The sequence below is a fragment of the Pistacia vera genome, unplaced genomic scaffold (genome assembly GCF_008641045.1).
Source record: "Pistacia vera cultivar Batoury unplaced genomic scaffold, PisVer_v2 Contig182, whole genome shotgun sequence".
In the NCBI taxonomy this organism is placed as follows: domain Eukaryota; kingdom Viridiplantae; phylum Streptophyta; class Magnoliopsida; order Sapindales; family Anacardiaceae; genus Pistacia; species Pistacia vera.
Genome location: NW_022195917.1, coordinates 58,887 through 80,494, shown reverse-complemented (window position 1 = coordinate 80,494; position 21,608 = coordinate 58,887). Strand labels below are relative to the sequence as shown.

The following is a 21,608-nucleotide window of genomic DNA, read 5'->3' as shown; positions in this document are numbered from 1 at the left end:
ATTCCTTTTCTTCTTTCAAATTCCCAAGGAAAGGATCAACAGAAAAGCATTGGGCTGCTTCCAACATTTCATTTCTCAGTATCTATAAGAGATTAAGTTTATATGAACATGTCTATGAGAAGAAGATAAGCAACAAATTAAGAAAACAGGGAAAGCAGATGCATTATCTTGTGAAGGACGCTTGCATAAAATTCGAACAAACAAATTTGTGAGAACAAAGATGCCAGCATTCGGACAATATATATGCAATTCGGTTCAAGCTGTTTCAAACACACAAGACCACATAACTTATAAGTTGGTAAAAAAAAATACAGAACTTACATTCAGTTTCACAACGAGTATATAAACTATGCCTTGAGAGGTAAAGAACAAATCGGCAACAAAGTTCAGGGGAGACTAATCTTAAGCAAATGAGCCATTTTTCACCTTCAATCAAAGGAAAATTCCGATACCAATTGTCATATAAGATATGCTTCAGATAAATAAGCTATTCCTAGCCAATTAAAGGTACCTGTGCACCATATTGGTAGTTAAAACAACTATAGAAACCTAAAGTTTAAATAATTAAAATAGTAAAAAAGCAGCGCCCCAACTTTTTCCCCAAAGAAGCTCCCATGAAAAGAGAACCATATAATCAGAACTTAAAACCTAGAAGGCAACTAATAAAGAAAAGAGAAAAAAGCAAAGCCAGTTCTTTAAATCTTCAGGCTTGCTTGGAACAACTGCACAGGCAGCAGCTCTTATATCCTGCCAACAAATTAGAAACAACAGAACTATAAGGCAAGGCACATATCACAAATTCTGAACAACAAAAATGATGCACAATAAATGTATAGAAACGAGCACAAATACTGACATTGCTCGAAAAGCATACATAAGTATACTGTTGAGCAATACAAATGGTAGATGATGTAATTATCAGAAAACCAAGCAAGAAATTTATGCAGTCAACCAATCTGAGGGCAGAGAGAGTTAGACTAGGGTGGCCAGAAAAATTGATGAAGAAAATTTGGCCATTTGGTCAAAGTGAGGAGACTGATATACATTTGCATGTGTATTTTTATATTTAGAAAGAAAAAGACAGAGAAATAGATTTTAAAAACAGCTTATGTGGGTATTATTAAAAAACCAGAAGTTTTTGAAGACAGATCTAAACCAGATGAGCGAAATTAAAAAATGGAAATAAATAGAAAATTAATGCGTGGATAAGTGATACAGACAGTTTTTACACCCATGTGTAGAAGATGTGCTGGATTGTCCAAAAGCTTAGTTCTCTGACTCAAAATGTGTGCAAGTCTCACAAAATTATAGCTTTATATTCATATTTCCAACCTCACTAATCTCAATAATGCAGTGTTGCCAGTGTATCAGAATTTTATTACTAGTGAGCCAACATGACATACTAATTTGCACTAAATCTGTTTGGAAACAACAAATTTAGCGGTTTAAAGAAAATATTACTCAGGAATCATAAAGTTTGATTATTAATGGACGACGACTATCCTTTTAACAGCTGCATCATTTTACTTTTGGGAATACACAACTCAAATTGGCACCTCTCTCCCAGCAACCCAATACCATAGTTAGTAACCATATAAGAAAAAATTACAATAAAAATTCATTGAATTAAATGAAGAAGGCAAAAGCTTGGTCTTATAAATAAATAATGGTGTAAAAAAGGCAATTTTAAAGAAAATGAGTAATAGATTACGAGATTAACAGTTTGATAGAGAGCTCTTTGGGCAAGAGATTTCATGAGCACAGCCTCGAAATGAAACTATCATCAAATATTGAAGTATACAAGGTTACACATTGAAGAATACATCTAACAATGCACATTTCCAGCAAATCGTTTTTTTCCTTCTCCCTCTTTCCAAGGAGATAGAAGACAACTAGAAATCTATTATGTGCTAAGGAGCAATTAATTTACAAATTCAACCAACAGTCAGAAACATGGCAGATGTAGAAAAAGTCATAGTATACAAGATTCTAAACAGCCTCACCAGCAGAAAAATTTAGAAATAAAATGATGCAGCAACTACATTTCTGACCAAAATAAATACTTATCCACCAAACCAGGGGTGGAAGAGAGGAAGAAAACCAAAATTTTCATTAGAACGCATAAAGAAAACATCCAACCAACATAAAGGATTCTAATCCATGGTCATATACAACTATGCATAGATATAATGTAAAATCTGATCAAACATCACTAAAATGCCCTATGATCCAACATAATCTGATCTAAAGTCAACTGTGGCAGAATAAGCAGCATCACTAAATTGAGATGGTATTGAAATGAGTTCCTTTTTCCATTTTGTAATGACAATTTGTTCATTGATCACAAGTACAACGTGGCCCAAACAAACATAAAAACAAGAAACTGCAACCAAAAAAAAAAGCATGCCTGGTTCATAAAATCCAACAGTACAGCCAGCGAAAGTGCAGACTAATACCCATGTCAAACAATTGTCTCTTTGTATCTAATATTTCCTATTTACCATCAAATTAATATAGAGCATCAGCAACTAAAACACAATCAACCCTGATTGTTTCAACCAAAACACATCAAATTAATATAACCCTCAAATTTACAAATACGCTTTGATGAATAAACACTCCATAAAAAATGAAGCTCGAAGTCCAACCCCACATGCTTAAACGGTTAAACCCTCAAAAACTTATATTTCACAATTCATAATAATAAATACATGTCAAACCAAACCCTCAAAACTAAAAAAATAAAAGCATGCAAAACCTTAAATATATAATGCAATGAGATCAAAATAATTACCTCCTAATTGTCAGTAAAATTCCTGCAAAAGACCCTCCCATCCATCAAATTCAACCCACCAATAAACTTTCTCGACCCAAAATTACTCTCTTGTTCTTTCTCTTCTTCACTCTCATCATAAACCACCTTCTTCAGCATCCGCTCAAAGTAACTCCCGTACACATACTCTTGCGTGTACCCACACTCTTCATCATACGACACAACGTGTCCATGCCACTCCCACACTCTACAATCCGACTCTATTTCTTCATGAAACGACACGCACACGTAGTGCTCTCCAATGGATATCGATTGACCCGAATTCGGTTTCAACGATTCGAGTTTACCTCTTGTGATTGCCTGGATGATTTCTCTCTCGATTTGAGCCTCTTCTTTGTGTATTTGCGATCTTTGAGCGTTGTTGTTCGTGATGCTTGCGGCGGGCTTTTGGGGTTGAGGTTGTTGTTGAGAAGTGAAGCCGGTTTGGTTGTGGTTTAAGGAGATCAATGATTGAATCAAAATCAAATCCAAATTGTTGTAATTATATGAAGCCATTGTCGTTTTTTAGGGGTGTTAACCGGAGCTTATAACTTCTAAAATTATGTTGACTCGTGTGCTTTATAACTTTGTCGGATTTATAAGATGAGTTTGTAAGAAAAACAAAAATGGGAGGAATTTACTCTTTTTTTTTTAATTAAATATATTACCACATTATTTTATTAATTTTATCACATAATTTATTATTTGATAAAATAATATAGTACTATTTTTAGTCATTTTAATAAAATTTCAAATTAGCTTATAAGTACTAACTGTTTATAAGCCAAATTTCATAAACTCTGTCAAACAGGCTCTTAATTGCTGGTTTTGAGATCCTTGATTGGCGGGTTTGCTGGTGATCCATGATTCAAAAGCAATGTTTTAAAAACGGTGAGACCTGGCAAAGTGATCGGGTCCCGGGTTGGCTGATTAAACTGGTTTGACCCTACGATTAAACTAGTGGCGTTAATCTGTCCATAGATTTCAAATCCACAACCACTCTGCTGGAAATATCTCATCACTCCCTACAACTTTGCAATCCAACAAATACACCACTGTCATCTGGCCAAATGCAATCAGCAATCGATTGGTTGGCGGTGGCGCCACACCAAATGCAACTCCCACTCCATTCCCCAGCAAATTGGCCAAAGATTGGGCCGAAATCGATCAATTTTCCCCCAAACAAAAAACCGCAGCGACGTCAACAACCCAGGCTAAATAGACTTGTTTTCGTCGTCAACAACACTCTCCATCACCATGAAAACACTACCAATTTTTGCAATTTCTGGTCATTTCAAAAAATCGCCACCTTTCAACTCACCAACCGTTCCTTTCCAAAACGCTCAACATCCTTACTCGGCTTGGTGAAGGGCCCAGTGTTAGTGTATGCCTTAGGAACCAATCGTGTTGTCGGTTTCAATGTATTATATTTTGTATATATATGTTAATGTATTTATTTTGTATATACATTTTTACCTTATTAATAAAAGAAAGTGTTCTTATTTCACGTGTGGTTTACTACTTCACATATATATAAATGTCTGGATGATACAAATTTTTAGAAAATCAAAATCATCAAAGTATTCCCTACATAGATAATATTAATTGGACAATAATTTTACATAATAGCCATGCTGAAGTTCTCCGTTGAATATTTTGTGATGGTACAAGTGTGGGTGATTATAAAAGTTAATCACTAGGGTATTAGTATGGATAAGCGATTAGTGAATTGTTTATCAAATATAGTTATTTATGATGAATCACATAGACATTTAGAATATAGTCAATGATGCATCATAAGATTGTACAATGTACTATTAATTATTAGACCTGAGATATCATGGTTGGATGCATAAATGCATATGATTCATATGATGTATAAATACAAGGCTAATCATGTCATGTGTAAAAAAAGTCGATTTGGCCATGTGTTATTTATGTGTGAAGACGAGTGATGGTCAAGATGGGGTCCGTTGACTTGGTATAGGTCGATATCAAGTTCCTATACAAATGTCAAGATACATTGGAAAAGGGAAATCTCCGACCGGGGTATATAAAATGTTATCTGAAATATTGTTTCATGGTGACATGTTCCAAATGTATTAATTGTCAATTTGATATAAGATTTAGACAAAGATTTTGATATACCATGAATCCGTTCTTAACCGGGATTAAACAACGGAGATATTATATTACACGTTGTGCACAATTATAAAATGGTTCATTAGAGTATATTTTCATCGTGACTTAGGAGTTATGAAACAATGTTAGATGCCTACCATAATCAGTGAGAGTTTCGATCATAAAGAGTTACGACGAAACATATCGGAATAGACTGAGATATTAAGCCCACGGTTAGGTCACAGTGAGCCTAAGAGGCCACACATAAAAATTAAGAAGAATGGAGAAATAGCCAAAGAGAGTTGATTATCCAAAGTTGGCTAGCACGTACCAAGAGTAATAAAGTTATTTATATTATTATCATTGAATTAGATTTAATAGAGGGTTATATTAGTAATTATGAATAATTTAAGAGTTAAATTGCTAATTAGAGTTAAATGGAATTCTAGTTCATAATTAATCATTTTCTTTATATTAAATTATATTTAATAATGGGTTATAATTGTAAACATATAAGCAATTTAAGGGTTAAATTGTTACGTAAACAATTTAAAAATTAAATTGTTAATTATGGTTAAGTGTTAATCCAATTTCATTATTATGGAATTAGTTATAGCCCTAAAATAATTATGAAATTGCATAAAGACATCCTTGAACAATTATTGAATTGTTTATTGGCTCGTCTGTATAAAGAAAATGATAATCAATTTTTAATAAAATGAAAATTTGAAAAACCCTAGCATTTTTCTCTCCTTGGTCGAATTCTCTCTTTCAACTTGGCGTGGACTTTCTTTTGCTAATTTCTCTTGAAATTGGAAGATCTCCTACATATTAAGGAACTAAGGTAACAAGTTTTTATCTTATTTAATTCAAGTTTTTTGAATTTTATTTAAAAACCCTAATATGCATAACATAGTGATATAGGCTTCCAATTCATATTCTTCCATGCAATTTATCTTTCACCCAGGTCCCGGTTAAACTGGTTAATCTTTCAAATAATTAGAAAGACCTATATGATCCGTGAGAAAATAAGGACTTTTTGATATTTTGCATAAATCATCGAGAGAAACAAGAGTAGGCCTTCCTGGTGTATCATCAATAAAATATAAATGAGAATATACGTATAACAGCATGAGGAAAGTTAAGACATATAAAGAAAGGGAGGCTAATAGCCTGATAACATGAAATCCAAGAGAGATCTACTAGTTATCTAAAAGGCGTCTTGAAGCGAATAAATGTGGTTCTGACATCCACAATACAAGTAGAATTCTGTGCCCGGAATGTCATCTTATTGAACTGTCACCATTGAAACATCATAGTTCAAGAGGTGTTGCAGCTGTGAATGGTTAATAGTGCAATGGTCAGTAGGGTGGCTGTGAACCTAGATCTGAATTTTGTGCCCGGAGTCTCATCTTAAGCATGGTAAAAAGGGAAAAAGCCCCAGAAGAAATGGAAAAAAGGCCGGAATAGCCCGGAATGCCACAATTTTGCAAACAAATAGACCACTTGTTTGATTCAGAAACATCTTGAAAACTGCCTTTTTTCAGTCATGAGCTAGGACTCTTTCCAGGATCTTCATTATTTGCAACTTCACAACAAGATCGCTTCCCATTAACCACTGGACAAAACAACAAAAACTCAAATAACTAGACTGGAGGTTTTCTAGGTATTAGTTTTATAACATCTACAAACAGGTAAATACAATCACCAATGAAATGCAGTAAAGGTTTCACATTTTGGAGCTTCCGTTGGAGATGGTGAAAACCCTGAATTTGGTATAAAAAAACCAGTGAATGGGGCAATTTACAAAGAGCAACAACATATCAAATACAACAAGAAGATTGCCTTCATACTGTTACCTTTTAGCTTACACTGAGTAAGATGTGGAAAGTCAGTTATCTAATTAGGATGACAAATTAATAATCGACACATCCATCAGTAGTATTTAGTAGCATATCACATGATTTTCATTGAAAAAATTTGGAATTCTTGTTAATAGGTGTTTTTGTCAAGAGATCGGTTCTGGCTCTTCAGGCCTCAGGTGCAACCTGGCCTCTCCTTTCTTTTTTTATTTCTTGAAACTAATAAATAAATGATACTATACTACACAAATACTACCTAAATTTTGAGATACAAATGAACTCAAATCATTCTTAAGCAAATTCCGAACAATAGTTACCTACAATGATCACGATAAATATATAGAGACAAGCACAACTACTGAAATTGCTCCAAACAAAACATAAGTCACTGTTGAACAACACAAATGGTAGATTTAAACTTGTAGTCGAGTCAAGTTTTTAACTCAACGAGCTAGGCTCGATTGCTACAAGAACGAGCTCGAGTTCAAGCTCGCCTGACGAGCCTGGAAAACCAGGCTCAAGCTTGTGTTCGTGAAACCTTACTCGGCTCAACCAGATCGACTTGAGCCGGCTTGGTTACTGTAGTAATATTAGACTCTTGAAAAAAATTGTTGATATTAGGAACAAACTAAACAAGCTGTTTCGAGAAATAATCACAATGGAAGAAGCATTCCTCTCAGCCATTGCCATACTAATCCAAAAAGATCACAATAACAACTAAGAAAAACACGGAATTGGTAGAACATTAGAATTATTCCTGATTGAAATCATACATTATCCGCCATAAGCCAAAGGCTGAAACAGTCGAACAAGAATACAATCACCATCAATAATGTGCAAAACATTCAATACCCGAGGGCCGAAAGAACCCCATAATTGTAGGTGTTCTCTCTGCATGGTTCAAACCAGAAACCACACTCAAAAGTAATGAAAACCCAGATGAAATCCCATCCGGGCTCACAAACCCAGAAGAAAAAGGCAAGAAAATGTGAGAAAATAATGAAGGAAAATAATATCAGCTGGTGAAAATCGTTAGGGATTGGGATTTTTCAGTTGAGTTTAGGGATTTCAATTGGAATTTAAAAACTGGGGACAGATGAAAAAGAAATACAAAGAAGAAGAAGAAAAGAAGAAGAGATGGGATGAGGAGAGAGAAGAGGGAAAGATGGGATGGGATGAAGAAGAGAGAAAGAACAGACAAGGGAAGGGAAGAAAAAAACGTAATATAGCTTAAGCTGAGATTCCGCTTGTTTGAACTCGTCTCTGACACTGTACCAAGCCAGGCTCAGCTGACACGCCTAGGTACATGATGTAATATCAGAACACCAAGCATGAAATTTATGCTGTCAACAATCCGAGTACAGAGAAGGCTCAACGGAGCTGACCAAAAACTGATGAAGAAAATTTGCCATTTGGTCAGAACGTGGAGACTGATATACATTATTCTCATTTAAAGGGGAAATTCAGACGAATGGAATTAAAAGGGAGCTCATGCGGGTATTATTAAACACCATAACTTTTGGAAAACAAATCTAAACAAATAGAATACAGTTTTTATGCTCTCGCTAATTTTCTACATCAAGATTCAAGCGTACTACATGAATGCAATCAATAATGTAAAATCTAACCGAATCCCCTGTGCATAACCCATTGCCCGCAGGAATAAAGAACCTTAAGAATTTAACAACAAACTCTTAAAATTGGCAAGTATGCTAACTACTTAAAAAACTATGTTTTATACATATTAAATTCATACGTGCAATACATGAAATTAACAAATAAATTCTAGAACAAGAGGGGTCAAACACCAATAGCCCACGCCATTGTTCCTGAGTTTGATATAATCAAATACAAAAGTCCTTAACAGGCATTTGCTGCTACTACAACAATTTACTGTTAAAATAAGTTGACAATTATAAAAACTTAACCTCATCCCAACCCAATTCAAGTATTTTCACCATAACCCTAACCTAATTAAACATAATCACATAAAATTTACAAGTACTTCAACAAACACAACCATAATTCCCGGACGGAATTTAGGGATTCCACAACAACTTCAATTGAAATAACAATACTAAAATTGAAGAAAGAAAAATTACGAATTATATTTCACTTTCATTTCAGAGCCAATAGGCATGAACATCCAGTTCAATCACCCAAATCCCAAAATACAAGAAAATAAGCCCTAAAACCCAACCCAAAAAAAAAAAAAAAAAAAAAAAAACCTAAGAACTATTAATCTACTAAAATTAAAATTCTAACCCTACTTAGCTACCAGCCACACAGTATCAATTAAATTGATATAATTCATTCAAGATAAGTGAACTTGGTTACGGCCTTGGTACCCTCAGAAACAGCGTGCTTAGCCAGCTCGCCAGGAAGTACAAGTCTCACAGCTTTCTGAATTTCCCGAGAAGTATAGTGGGCTTTTTGTTGTACCTTGCCATCTGGAGCTTCTTGAGCAACTTCTCGAAGATATCGTGATGAAACTGTTCATGATTCCCATAGCTTTTGAAGAGATTCCGATATCAGGGTGGACTTGTTTCAGGACTTTGAAGATGTAGATCTTGTATGTCTCAGTACTCTTCTTCACGCGCTTCTTCTCTTGTCTCCGCCGCGGCCTCCTTCGGCAACTTCTTTCCGGCCTTAGGCTTCTTCTCAGCTGGTGCCTTCTCTGCCACCGAAGTTTTCTCTCCTCGCTGGCTTCTTCCAGCAGTTCTTCTCTGCTTGGGAGCCATTAAAATTGTTTTTTGCGGGTAAATTGAAAAACTAGGGTTTGGATATCTTCTATCGTGTTTGGAGGATAAGAATTGCCTTATAAGTGACAACGCGTTGGAGGTTATATATAGAAGCGAGACTGGAGTATATTGGTCAGTTCGGAGTTCACGGATCGAGAACGTGGTGAAGCTGAAGCGTTGGATTGGACTTTGGGAAAGTAGTAAATCAACGGCAGATATGGCTCAAATTAAAGTGTGCTAGTTTGTGACAGAGATTGATGACTGGCATCTTTCTGGGTCGTTGTGATTCGGTTCAAGTGTTGGGTGAAGTGGATGGCGAGGCGGGTATAAGGTTTTAGAATTGGGATTAAGGATTTATAAACTTGCGCGGGAGGAGACCGCTTTGTCACTTTTAATCCATTTACGGAAACACCCTTGAATTCTATGACTGTACAAGCTATTGATTAAGGGTAAGTTTGTGAATTGACGAGTTACAAATCCGATTCCCTCCCACCAAATTCCAATTCTCAGTCTCTTACCCGTAAGAAAGCGTTTGATTTAGAAATATTGAACTACTGAAAAGTTAGATTATTATAAATTATAAGAAAATTTAAAAAATATATTTGGTTAATTGGTAGATATATTATTAAATTAGGGGTTTTCAGTTTCGGGTACCCTGTATTATTTAAGGAATCGAAACTGGAACCTATAACAACAGTTCCGGTTCTGGTTCTTGGTACCAGTAAATTCATGACGCCCCAAAAGTTTTTAAAATAACAAAAAACCCTTAAAAACTTACAAATCCCCCCCCCCCCCCTAGAACTTGTTAACAAAATAAATTATAAATTACAAATTCCATTACTTTGTAAAGTAGATTCTCAAAAGTCAAGCCAATTACTTTAAATGTTATGAATATAAATATAAATATATTCACATTACTTTTTCTGCAAAGTTTTTATAACCCCTTACTTTTAATTTTATTTTATATTAGTCTCAATTCCCAATTCCGGTTCTGGTTCCTAACTATAAGAACTGGAACCAGAACTACCAATAAAAGTTTCAAATATTGGAACCAGAACCTATCCTTGACGGCCGATTCTGGATAGGAACTAAAACCAAACCCCGGTACCTGTCGGTTCCAGTTCCAATCGGTTCTTTTGAACACCCCTAATTTAAATTACTGTCGTCCTCTAATTAAATATTAGTTTATATTATTTTTTAATATTTATTATTATTTGGATTGTTTAACCCCCTTGCACTTAAAAACTTAGCAAAAACAACCCCATAATTAAAGTTTTAAAAATCAATAAAACATTCCCACCGACCCAACCACTGCCGGCCGCTGACAACCACTATAGGCCGCTGGTAGCCGGCAACCTAATGGCCAAAAAGCAAGAAATGGACAGGCGTCGTTGCGCGGTGGTTGTCGACGGCAAGTGAGTGGGGGTGGTGGCTTGGTGTATTGCAATTTGTTTTCAATTCAAAGGTAATTCTGTCCAAAAAGTTAATTAATTGGAATGAATAGTAAAAGTCATATTCATGTAAAATAAATTTAAAATAAGGATATTATTGTCCTAAAATTTTATCAATAAGAGATAAAATTGTAACAAAATAATACTACCCTGGTAATCTTAGAATACCTAAGAAAATAGAGATAATCAGATTACCTCAATATTACAAACAATAACTACTATTAGTTTTGAAGATTATCAGATTTTATATACTTACAATCAAATGTGGTAATCAAATATAAAATGACAACTCCAGTAATCCCACGTTACCCCTGATCAAACGCCCCTAAGAGTAATAAACCTTTGTGAAGATCCTTTAAAGCCTTTTTAACCATATTTAATTAAAATCAAAATGAATCTTAATATATATAAAAATCCAATCGTTGATTAGAATAATACATGAAACTTGCATTAGTTTTCATTCAAATCAAAGATACAATATTACTTGTACGAATTTCAGCCGGATAAAGACACGGTTTGGATATAATAGACGTGCTGACATAACTTACCAATTGATACATATCACAAGCAACCAAGTTCATCAGAGCCGTATTAAACATTCCTTTTCTTCTTTCAAATTCCCAAGGAAAGGATCAACACGAAAAGCATTGGGCTGCTTCCAACATTTCATTTCTCAGTATCTATAAGAGATTTAAGTTTAAATGAACATGTCTATGAGAAGATAAGCAACAAATTAACGAAAACAGGGAAAGCAGATGCATTATTTGTGAAGGACGCTTGCATAAAATTCGACAAACAAATTTGTGAGAACAAAGATGCCAGCATTCGGACAATATATATTCAATTCGGTTCAAGCTGTTTCAAACACACAAGACCACATACTTATAAGTTGGTTAAAAAAAATCCAGAACTCACATTCAGTTTCACAACGAGTATATAAAATTGTCTTTAGAGGTAAAGAACAATCGGCAACAAGTTCTGGGGAGACTAATCTTAAGCAAATGCGCCTTTTTCACCTTCAATCAAAGGAAAATCCGATGCCATTGTCATATAAGATATGCTTCAGATAAATAAGCTATTCCTAGCCAATTAAAGGTACCTGTGCACCATATTGGTAGTTAAAACAACTATAAAACCTAAAGTTCATAATTAAAATAGTAAACAAGCAGCGCCCCAACTTTTTCCCCAAAGAAGCTCCCTGAAAGAACCATATAACAGAACTTAAAACCTAGAAGCAACTAATAAAGAAAAGAGAAAAAGCAAAGCCAGTTCTTTAGATCTTCAGGCTTGCTTGGAACATCTGCACAGGCAGCAGCCTTTATATCCTGCAATAAATTAGAAACAACAGAACTATAAGGCAAGGCACATATCACACAATTCTGAACAACAAAATGATGCCAATAAATGTATAGAAACGAGCACAAATACTGACATTGCTCGAAAAGCATACATAGTATACTGTTGAGCAATACAAATGGTAGATGGTAATTTCAGAAAACCAAGCAAGAAATTTATGCAGTCAACCATCTAGGGCAGAGAGAGTTAGACTAGGTGGCCAAAAAATTGATGAAGAAAATTTGGCCATTTGGTCAAAGTGGAGGACTGATATACATTTGCATGTTATTTTTATATTTAGAAAGAAAAAGACAGAGAAATAGATTTTAAAACAGCTTATGTGGTATTATAAAAACCAGAAGTTTTTGAAGACAGATCTAAGCCAGATGAGCGAACTTAAAAAATGGAAATAAATAGAAAATTAATGCGTGGATAAGTGATACAGACAGTTTTTACACCCATGTGTAGAAGATTGCTGGATTGTCCAAAAGCTTAGTTCTCTGACTCAAAATGTGAGCAAGTCTCACAAAATCTTGCTTTATATTCATATTTCCAACCTCACTAATCTCAATAATGCAGTGTTCCATGTATCAGATTTTATTACTAGTGAGCCACATGACATACTAATTTGCACTAAATCTGTTTGGAAACAACAAATTTAGCGGTTTAAAGAAAATATTACTCAGGAATCATAAAGTTTGATTATTAATGGACGACGACTATCCTTTTAAACGCTGCATCTTTTACTTTTGAGAATACACAACTCAAATTGACACTCTCTCCAGCAACCCAATACCATAGTTAGTAACCATATAAGAAAAAATTACAATAAAAATTCATTGAATTAAATGAAGAGGCAAAAGCTTGGTCTTATAAATAAATAATGGTGTAAAAAAGGCAATTTTAAAGAAAATGGAATAATAGATTACGAGATTAACAGTTTGATAGAGAGCTCTTTGGGCAAGAGATTTCATGAGCACAGCCTCGAAATGAAACTATCATCAAATATTGAAGTATACAAGTTACACATGAAGAATACATCTAACAATCACATTTCCAGAAATCGTTTTTTTCCTTCCCCTCTTTCCAAGGGATAGAAGACAACTAGAAATCTATTATGTGCTAAGGAGCAATTAATTTACAAATTCAACCAACAGTCAGAAACATGGCAGATGTAGAAAAAGTCATAGTATACAAGATTCTAAACAGCCTCACCAGCAGAAAATTAGAAATAAAATGATGCAGCAACTACATTTCTGACCAAAATAAATACTTATCCCCAAACCAGGGTGAAGAGGAAGAAAAACCAAAATTTTCATGAACGCATAAGTAAACATCCAACCAACATAAAGGATTCTAATCCATGGTCATATACAACTATGCATAGATATAATGTAAAATCTGATCAAACATCACTAAAATGCCCTAGATCCAACATAATCTGATCTAAAGTCAACTGTGGCAGAATAAGCAGCACACTAAATTGAGATGGTATTGAAATGAGTTCCTTTTTCCATTTTGTAATGACAATTTGTTCATTGATCACAAGTACAACGTGGCCCAAACAAACATAAAACAAGAAACTGCAACCAAAAAAAAGCATGCCTGGTTCATAAAATCCAACAGTACAGCCAGCGAAATGCAGACTAATACCCATGTCAAACAATTGTCTCTTTGTATCTAATATTTCCTATTACCATCAAATTAATATAGAGCATCAGCAACTAAAACACAATCAACCCTGATTGATTCAACCAAACACATCAAATTAATATAACCCTCAAATTTACAAATACGCTTTGATGAATAACACTCCATAAAAAATGAAGCACGAAGTCCAACCCCACGTCTTAAACGGTTAAACCCTCAAAAACTTATATTTCACAATTCATAATAATAAATACATGTCAAACCAACCTCAAAACTAAAAAATAAAAGCATGCAAAACCTTAATATATAATGCAATGAGATCAAAATAATTACCTCCTAATTGTCAGTAAAATTCCTGCAAAAGACCCTCCCATCCATCAAATTCAACCCACCAATACTTTCTCGACCCAAAATTACTCTCTTGTTCTTCTCTTCTTCGCTCTCATCATAAACCACCTTCTTCAGCATCCTCTCAAAGTAACTCCGTACACATACTCTTGCTGTACCCACACTTCATTATATGACACAACGTGTCCAGCCCACTCCCACTCTACAATCCGACTCTATTTCTTCATGAAACGACACGCACACGTAGTGCTCTCCAATGGATATCGATTGACCCGAATTCGGTTTCAACGATTCGAGTTACCTCTGTGATTGCTGGATGATTTCTCTCTCGATTTGAGCCTCTTCTTTGTGTATTTGCGATCTTTGAGCGTTGTTGTTCGTGATGCTTGCGGCGGGCTTTTGGGGTTGAGGTTGTTGTTGAGAAGTGAAGCCGGTTTGGTTGTGGTTTAAGGAGATCAATGATTGAATCAAAATCAAATCCAAATGTTTGTAATTATATGAAGCCATTGTCGTTTTTAGGGGTGTTAACCGGAGCTTAACTTCTAAAATTATGTTGACTCGTGTGCTTTATAACTTTGTCGGATTTATAAGATGAGTTTGTAAGAAAAACAAAAATGGGCTTTCTGGTTCTTAGAAGTTAAGTGTTAAGACACCCCAAAACGATGCCGTATTATCAGGAACATTTACCTCTTACCTCTGCTAGGCCTGTCTTCACAATCCGCCGCTGTCATTCGCCGTCGCACAAATAACGCTTGGAGATGATGCACTATCTAAATGGCAGCGTTCGTTTAACCAGGTGGTTTTCGACTGGGAAGTCTCGCACAAAATTATTCATCGGAGGTCTCTTCTTTCGCCTTTTCTCACTTTCGAAAACTTGCTTTTCAGAGTTTTAAACTTGAATTGTTGTTGTTCTTTGCTCAAAAAAAAAAAAAAAAAAAAAAAAAGAAGTACTATATACAAGTTGGGGTGTGACGTGTGTTTTGAATCAGGGCTTTCTTATGATACTAATGAAACTGTTTTGAAGGATTCTTTTGGAAAGCACGGTGAAATTGTTGAAGGTGACGTCGTCGTAATTTTATCCCATATTATTATTGTGATTCTTTAGAATTACCAATTCTAATCTGTTAATTACATTGATGTTTGTATCAGTTAAAGTTTTATGCGATCACGTGAGTTCCAAGTCAAGAGGATACGGGTTTGTGCAGTTCACTTCTGAAGTTGCAGCTAGTGCAGCTATTAAAGAAATGGATGGCATGGTATGTTTGAGATTAATGAAGCATTGTTAAGTGCCAGTTTATTTTCAAATAAATAAGGGTATTGGATATTCATTTTTTATCTTATGATCATTTCAGTTACTGGATGGTAGAAATATTCGAGTGCAGTATGCACACAAGGGGTGACGAGTACTGTAAACACTGGTATCATTCCTCTAGTAAATTATTATTTGGTAAAAAATAATCTTTTATTTATTTGATTAAGAGAAGAAAAGCGAAGTAGATTGTGGGATTGGGTTATATCTGTTTTGGTCTCTGGATTCTTTTCGCTCTGCTTGATGTATGGTAACTTGAGGATGGCACCATTTGCTGGGTTCCAAAATAATTTCAATATGGAGTTTTGGCTGTTTGTGGAGTTATTTGTTCAATTTTAGATTTTATGGAAGCGGTGGATTTTAATTTGAACTTCTGGGTAGGTTTGGGTCAGTTTACTCCATAATCACATTTGGCATTGCATGAAATAGATGAGAAACTTTGTTAGGGAAATTGAGTATATGGGCTTTACCTTAAGTTGAGGCTGCTAGTAGAAAAATCAATTTCTTAGTCCCATTGTAGAACCTTGTAAGAATCAGAAAATGATCTCCTCTGGTTCCTACACGAGGAAGGGAAGTGAATGAAAGCAATGCCAAATTCAGTTCGGTATTCTTTTTCCACTTACGGTTTCTATATATTCAAGACTTCTATTTTATCCCTTGGCAGGAAGCACTGCTGCAGCACCATCACATCAACTACCAGAAGAACTCTTACAGTAGTGTGCTAGATATGTATGCTTGCCTGAAAGGGAAAAGATTGGTACCAGTTGTGCTACTCCTCTTGAATCACTTATTAAATTGAAGAACTGGTGAAGTCCATGAAGTGCAATGGTGTGTGCTTGCTCTCTCGAAGATTAACATATGGTAGGACTATCATGCATATGATATGTCATCAAAGAATAAACAAAACCTATCAAGCTCCAATGTGGATATGGGTATGGGTATATGTGCGGAAATGGATTCCTGAACAATTAGGATATGGCAAGAATGGACTCATTTGAAATTACTGAATCAAGAGTATTGTTGTTTGATACATGTACCATGTCAATACACCTCCTCTTTAAGAAGTATCCAGAATTGATGATTTGCAGTTTATATTTTCTTAGTTCAGCTCGCAATCATCCCTCATTCTCCAGTGTTCTGGTTGTAAAATATCAGCTTTACCTGGTATCTGATTTTCCTCCCACCGCAGCACACTTACATTCGTCACATTTGCTGCTGGTATCTGATGTTCATCAAACTGCAGTCTACCGCCATTTGCAACTGGTAGCATCATGTCTATGGTATCTGGCAGCAGACACCCCTCCCAGAACTGCATATCACCTTCGTCTTCCCATGCATCTGGCATCTCATCATCATTGTCCTCCCATAAAGGCATTGCACCTTGCGCACCAAGCTTCTTGTGCGTGTGCAAACATTAGCTGGGTTGCATCCCAAAACAAGAAATGCCTCTATTCGGTATTTTCAATCAAATTACAAAAGTGTATTGGAGTAGGCGTTCATTAATTACTTTCATAAAATTCTGAACTAACAAAAATGAATTCAACCATCCCTTCCCGGAATCTATCATCACCAGTGCATTGTCGACCTAATACTGGAATATAATAAATTATGAAAGTTTAAACTAAAACAATGGAAAAGAAATACAAAACATGGTAATAAAAAAAATAAAAAATAAAAACTCTTAAGCATTTGCAGCCTAAGTGATTGCCACCCAACTAAACTATTTGTGCCATCTCTATATACTAGTATTTTGTGTTGTCTAAAGAAAAAGAAGACAACAATGTGTTTTCTTTTGCAAAGAATTATAAAGACCTATATGATCCAGTGAGAAAATAAGGACTTTTTTGATATTTTGCATAAATCATCGAGAGAAAACAAGAATAGGCCTTCCTGGTGTATCATCAATAAAATTATAAATGAAGAATAATACGTATAACAGCATGAGGAAAGTTAAGACATATAAAAGAAAGGGAGGCTAATAGCCTGATAACATGATAATCCAAGAGAGATGCTACTAGTTATCTAAAAGGCGTCTTGAAGCGAATAAATGTGGTTCTGACATCCACAATACAAGTAGAATTCTGTGCCCGGAATGTCATCTTATTGAACTGTCACCATTGAAACATCATAGTTCAAGAAGGTGTTGCAGCTGTGAATGGATTAATAGTGCAATGGTCAAGTAGGGTGGCTGTGAAGACCTAGAATCTGGAATTTTGTGCCCGGAGTCTCATCTTAAGCATGGTAAAAAGGGGAAAAAGGCCCCAGAAGAAATGGAAAAAAGGCCGGAATAGCCCGGAATGCCACAATTTTGCAAACAAATAGACCACTTGTTTGATTCAGAAACATCTTGAAAACTGCCATTTTTTCAGTCATGAGCTAGGACTCTTTCCAGGATCTTCATTATTTGCAACTTCAACAAAGATCAGCTTCCCATTAACCATCTGGACAAAACAACAAAAACTCAAATAACTAGACTGGAGGTTTTATAGGTATTAGTTTTATAACATCTACAAACAGGTAAATACAATCACCAATGAAATGCAGTAAAAGGTTTCACATTTTGGAGCTTCCGTTGGAGAAGTGTGAAAACCCTGAATTTGGTATTAAAAAAACCAGTGAATGGGGCATATTGACAAAGAGCAACAACATATCAAATACAACAAAGAAGATTGCCTTCATACTGTTAACCCTTTTAGCTTACACTGAGTAAGATGTGGAAAGTCAGGTTATCTAATTACCTATACGTAGGATGACAAATTAATAATAGACACATCCATCAGTAGTATTTAGTAGCATATCACATGATTTTCATTGAAAAAATTTGGAATTCTTGTTAATAGGTGTTTTTGTCAAGAGATCGGTTCTGGCTCTTCAGGCCTCAGGGTGCAACCTGGCCTCTGCTTTCTTTTTTATTCTTTTTGAAATTAATAAATAAATGATTCTATACTACACAAATACTACCTAAATTTTGAGATACAAATGAACTCAAATCAATTCTTAAGCAAATTCCGAACAATAGTTACCTACAATGATGCACGATAAATATATAGAGACAAGCACAACTACTGAAATTGCTCCAAAAACAAACATAAGTTCACTGTTGAACAACACAAATGGTAGATTTAAACTTGTAATCGAGCCAAGTCGAGTCAAGTTTTTAACTCAACGAGCTAGGCTCGATTGCTACAAGAACGAGCTCGAGTTCAAGCTCAAGCCTGACGAGCCTGGAAAACCAGGCTCAAGCTTGTGTTCATGAAACCTTACTCGAGCTCAAGCCAGATCGAGCTTGAGCCAGGCTTGGTTACTGTAGTAATATTAGACTCTTGAAAAAAATTGTTGATATTAGGAACAAACTAAACAAGCAGTTTCGAGAAATAATCACAATGGAAGAAGCATTCCTCTCAGCCATTGCCATACTAATCCAAAAAGATCAACAATAACAACTAAGAAAAACACGGAATTGGTAGAACATTAAGAAGTATTCCTAATTGAAATCATACATTATCCGCCATAAGCCAAAGAGCTGAAACAGTCGAACAAGAATAACAATCACCATCAATAATGTGCAAAACATTCAATACCCAGAAGGCCGAAAGAACCCCATAATTGTAGGTGTATCTCTCTGCATTGTTCAGAACCAGAAACCAGCACTCAAAAGTAATGAAAACCCAGATGAAATCCAATCCGGGCTCACAAACCCAGAAAGAAAAAGGCAAGAAAATGTGAGAAAATAATGAAGGAAAATAATATCAGCCGGTGAAAATCGTTTAGGGATTGGGATTTTTCAGTTGAGTTTAGGGATTTCAATTGGAATTTAGAAAACTGGGGACAGATGAAAAAAGAAATGACAAAGAAGAAGAAGAAGAAGAAGAAGAGATGGGATGAGGAAGAGAGGAAGAGGGAAAGATGAGATGGGATGAAGAAGAGAGAAAGAAGATACAGGTAAATGTTAAAATCGTAAAAGAGAGAAAGAACAGACAAGGGAAGGGGAAAAAAAACGTAATATAGCTTAAGCTGAGATTCCGCTTGTTTGAACTCGTCTCTGACACTGTAGCCAAGCCAGGCTCGGCTGACACGCCTAGGTAGATGATGTAATAATCAGAACACCAAGCATGAAATTTATGCTGTCAACAGATCCGAGTACAGAGAAGGCTCAACGGAGCTGACCAGAAAAACTGATGAAGAAAATTTGGCCATTTGGTCAGAACGTGGAGACTGATATACATTAATTCTCATTTAAAGGGGAAAATTCAGACGAATGGAATTAAAAGGGAGCTCATGCGGGTATTATTAACAAGCCATAACTTTTGGAAAACAAATCTAAACAAATAGAATACAGTTTTTATGCCTCAGCTAATTTTCTAAACATCAAGATTCAAGCGTATTACATGAATGCAATCAATAATGTAGAACCTATACCGAATCCCTCTGTGCATAACTCCATTGCCCTCATGAATAAAGAACCTTATGAATTGAACAACAAACTCTTAAAATTGGCAACTATGCTAACTACTTAAAAAACTATGTTTTATACATAATTAAATTCATACGTGCAATACATGAAATTAACAAATAAATTCTAAAACAAGAGGGGTCAAAGCACCAATAGCCCACGCCATTGTTCCTGAGTTTTGATATAATCAAATACAAAAGTCCTTAACAAGGCATTTGCTGCTACTACAACAATTTACTGGTTAAAATAGAGTTGACAATCTATAAAAACTTAACCTCATCCCAACCCAATTCAAGTATTTTCACCATAAACCCTAACCTAATTAAAACATAATCAGCATAAAATTTACAAGTACTTCAACAAACACAACCATAATTCACGGACGGAATTTAGGGATTCCACAACAGACATTCAATTGAAATAACAATACTAAAATTGAAGAAAAAAAAATTACGAAATTATATTTCACTTTCATTTCAGAGCACAATAGGCATGAACATCCAGTTCAATCACCCAAATCCCAAAATACAAGAAAATAAGCCCTAAAAGCCCACCAAAGAAAAAAAAAAAAAAAAAAAAACCTTAAGAACATATTAATCTACTAAAATTAAAATTCTAACCCTACTTAGCTACACAGACACACAGTATCAATTAAATTGATATAAATTCCTTCAAGATGAAGTGAACTTGGTTACGGCCTTGGTACCCTCAGAAACAGCGTGCTTAGCCAGCTCGCCAGGAAGTACAAGTCTCACAGCTGTCTGAATTTCCCGAGAAGTAATAGTGGGCTTTTTGTTGTACCTTGCCAACCTGGAGGCTTCTTGAGCAAGCTTCTCGAAGATATCGTTGATGAAACTGTTCATGATTCCCATAGCTTTTGAAGAGATTCCGATATCAGGGTGGACTTGTTTCAGGACTTTGAAGATGTAGATCTTGTATGTCTCAGTACTCTTCTTCACGCGCTTCTTCTTCTTGTCTCCGGCCGCGGCCTCCTTCGGCAACTTCTTTCCGGCCTTAGGCTTCTTCTCAGCTGGTGCCTTCTCTGCCACCGAAGTTTTCTTCTCCTCGGCTGGCTTCTTCTCAGCAGGTTTCTTCTCTGCCTTGGGAGCCATTAAAATTGATTTTTTGCGGGTAAATTGAAAAAACTAGGGTTTGGATATTTTCTTTCGTGTTTGGATGAGAATTGCCTTATAAAGTGACAGATGCGTTGGAGGTTATATATAGAAACGAGACATGGAGTATAATTGGTCAGTTCGGGGTTCACGAGGATCGAGAACGTGGTGAAGCTGAAGCGTTGGATTGGACTTTGGGAAAGTAGTAAATCGACGGCAGATATGGCTCGAATTTAAAGTGTGCTAGTTTGTGACAGAGATTGATGACTTGGCATCTTTCTGGGTTGTTGGATTCGGTTCAAGTGTTGGGTGAATAGATGGTCGAGGCGGGTATAAGGTTTTAGTATTGGGATTAATGACGTATTAAATTTGCGCGGGAGGAGGACCGCCTTTCACACTTTTAATCCATTTACG

At 35.5% G+C, this 21,608-nt stretch overlaps 1 protein-coding gene and 1 pseudogene across 1 annotated transcript; one reads left to right on the top strand and one right to left on the bottom strand.

Annotated features, from left to right (window-relative positions):
* Positions 1-9,105: 9,105 nt before the first annotated feature.
* Positions 9,106-21,259, bottom strand: LOC116126662 (annotated as a pseudogene).
* On the top strand, positions 14,946-16,659 carry LOC116126667 (glycine-rich RNA-binding protein 2, mitochondrial-like). Its single transcript, XM_031412339.1, has 5 exons — positions 14,946-15,160; positions 15,310-15,378; positions 15,470-15,576; positions 15,673-15,738; positions 16,294-16,659. Exons 1-4 carry the CDS (start codon positions 15,079-15,081, stop codon positions 15,718-15,720), a joined length of 306 nt encoding a protein of 101 aa, XP_031268199.1. The 5' UTR covers positions 14,946-15,078; the 3' UTR covers positions 15,721-15,738; positions 16,294-16,659.
* Positions 21,260-21,608: the final 349 nt, after the last annotated feature.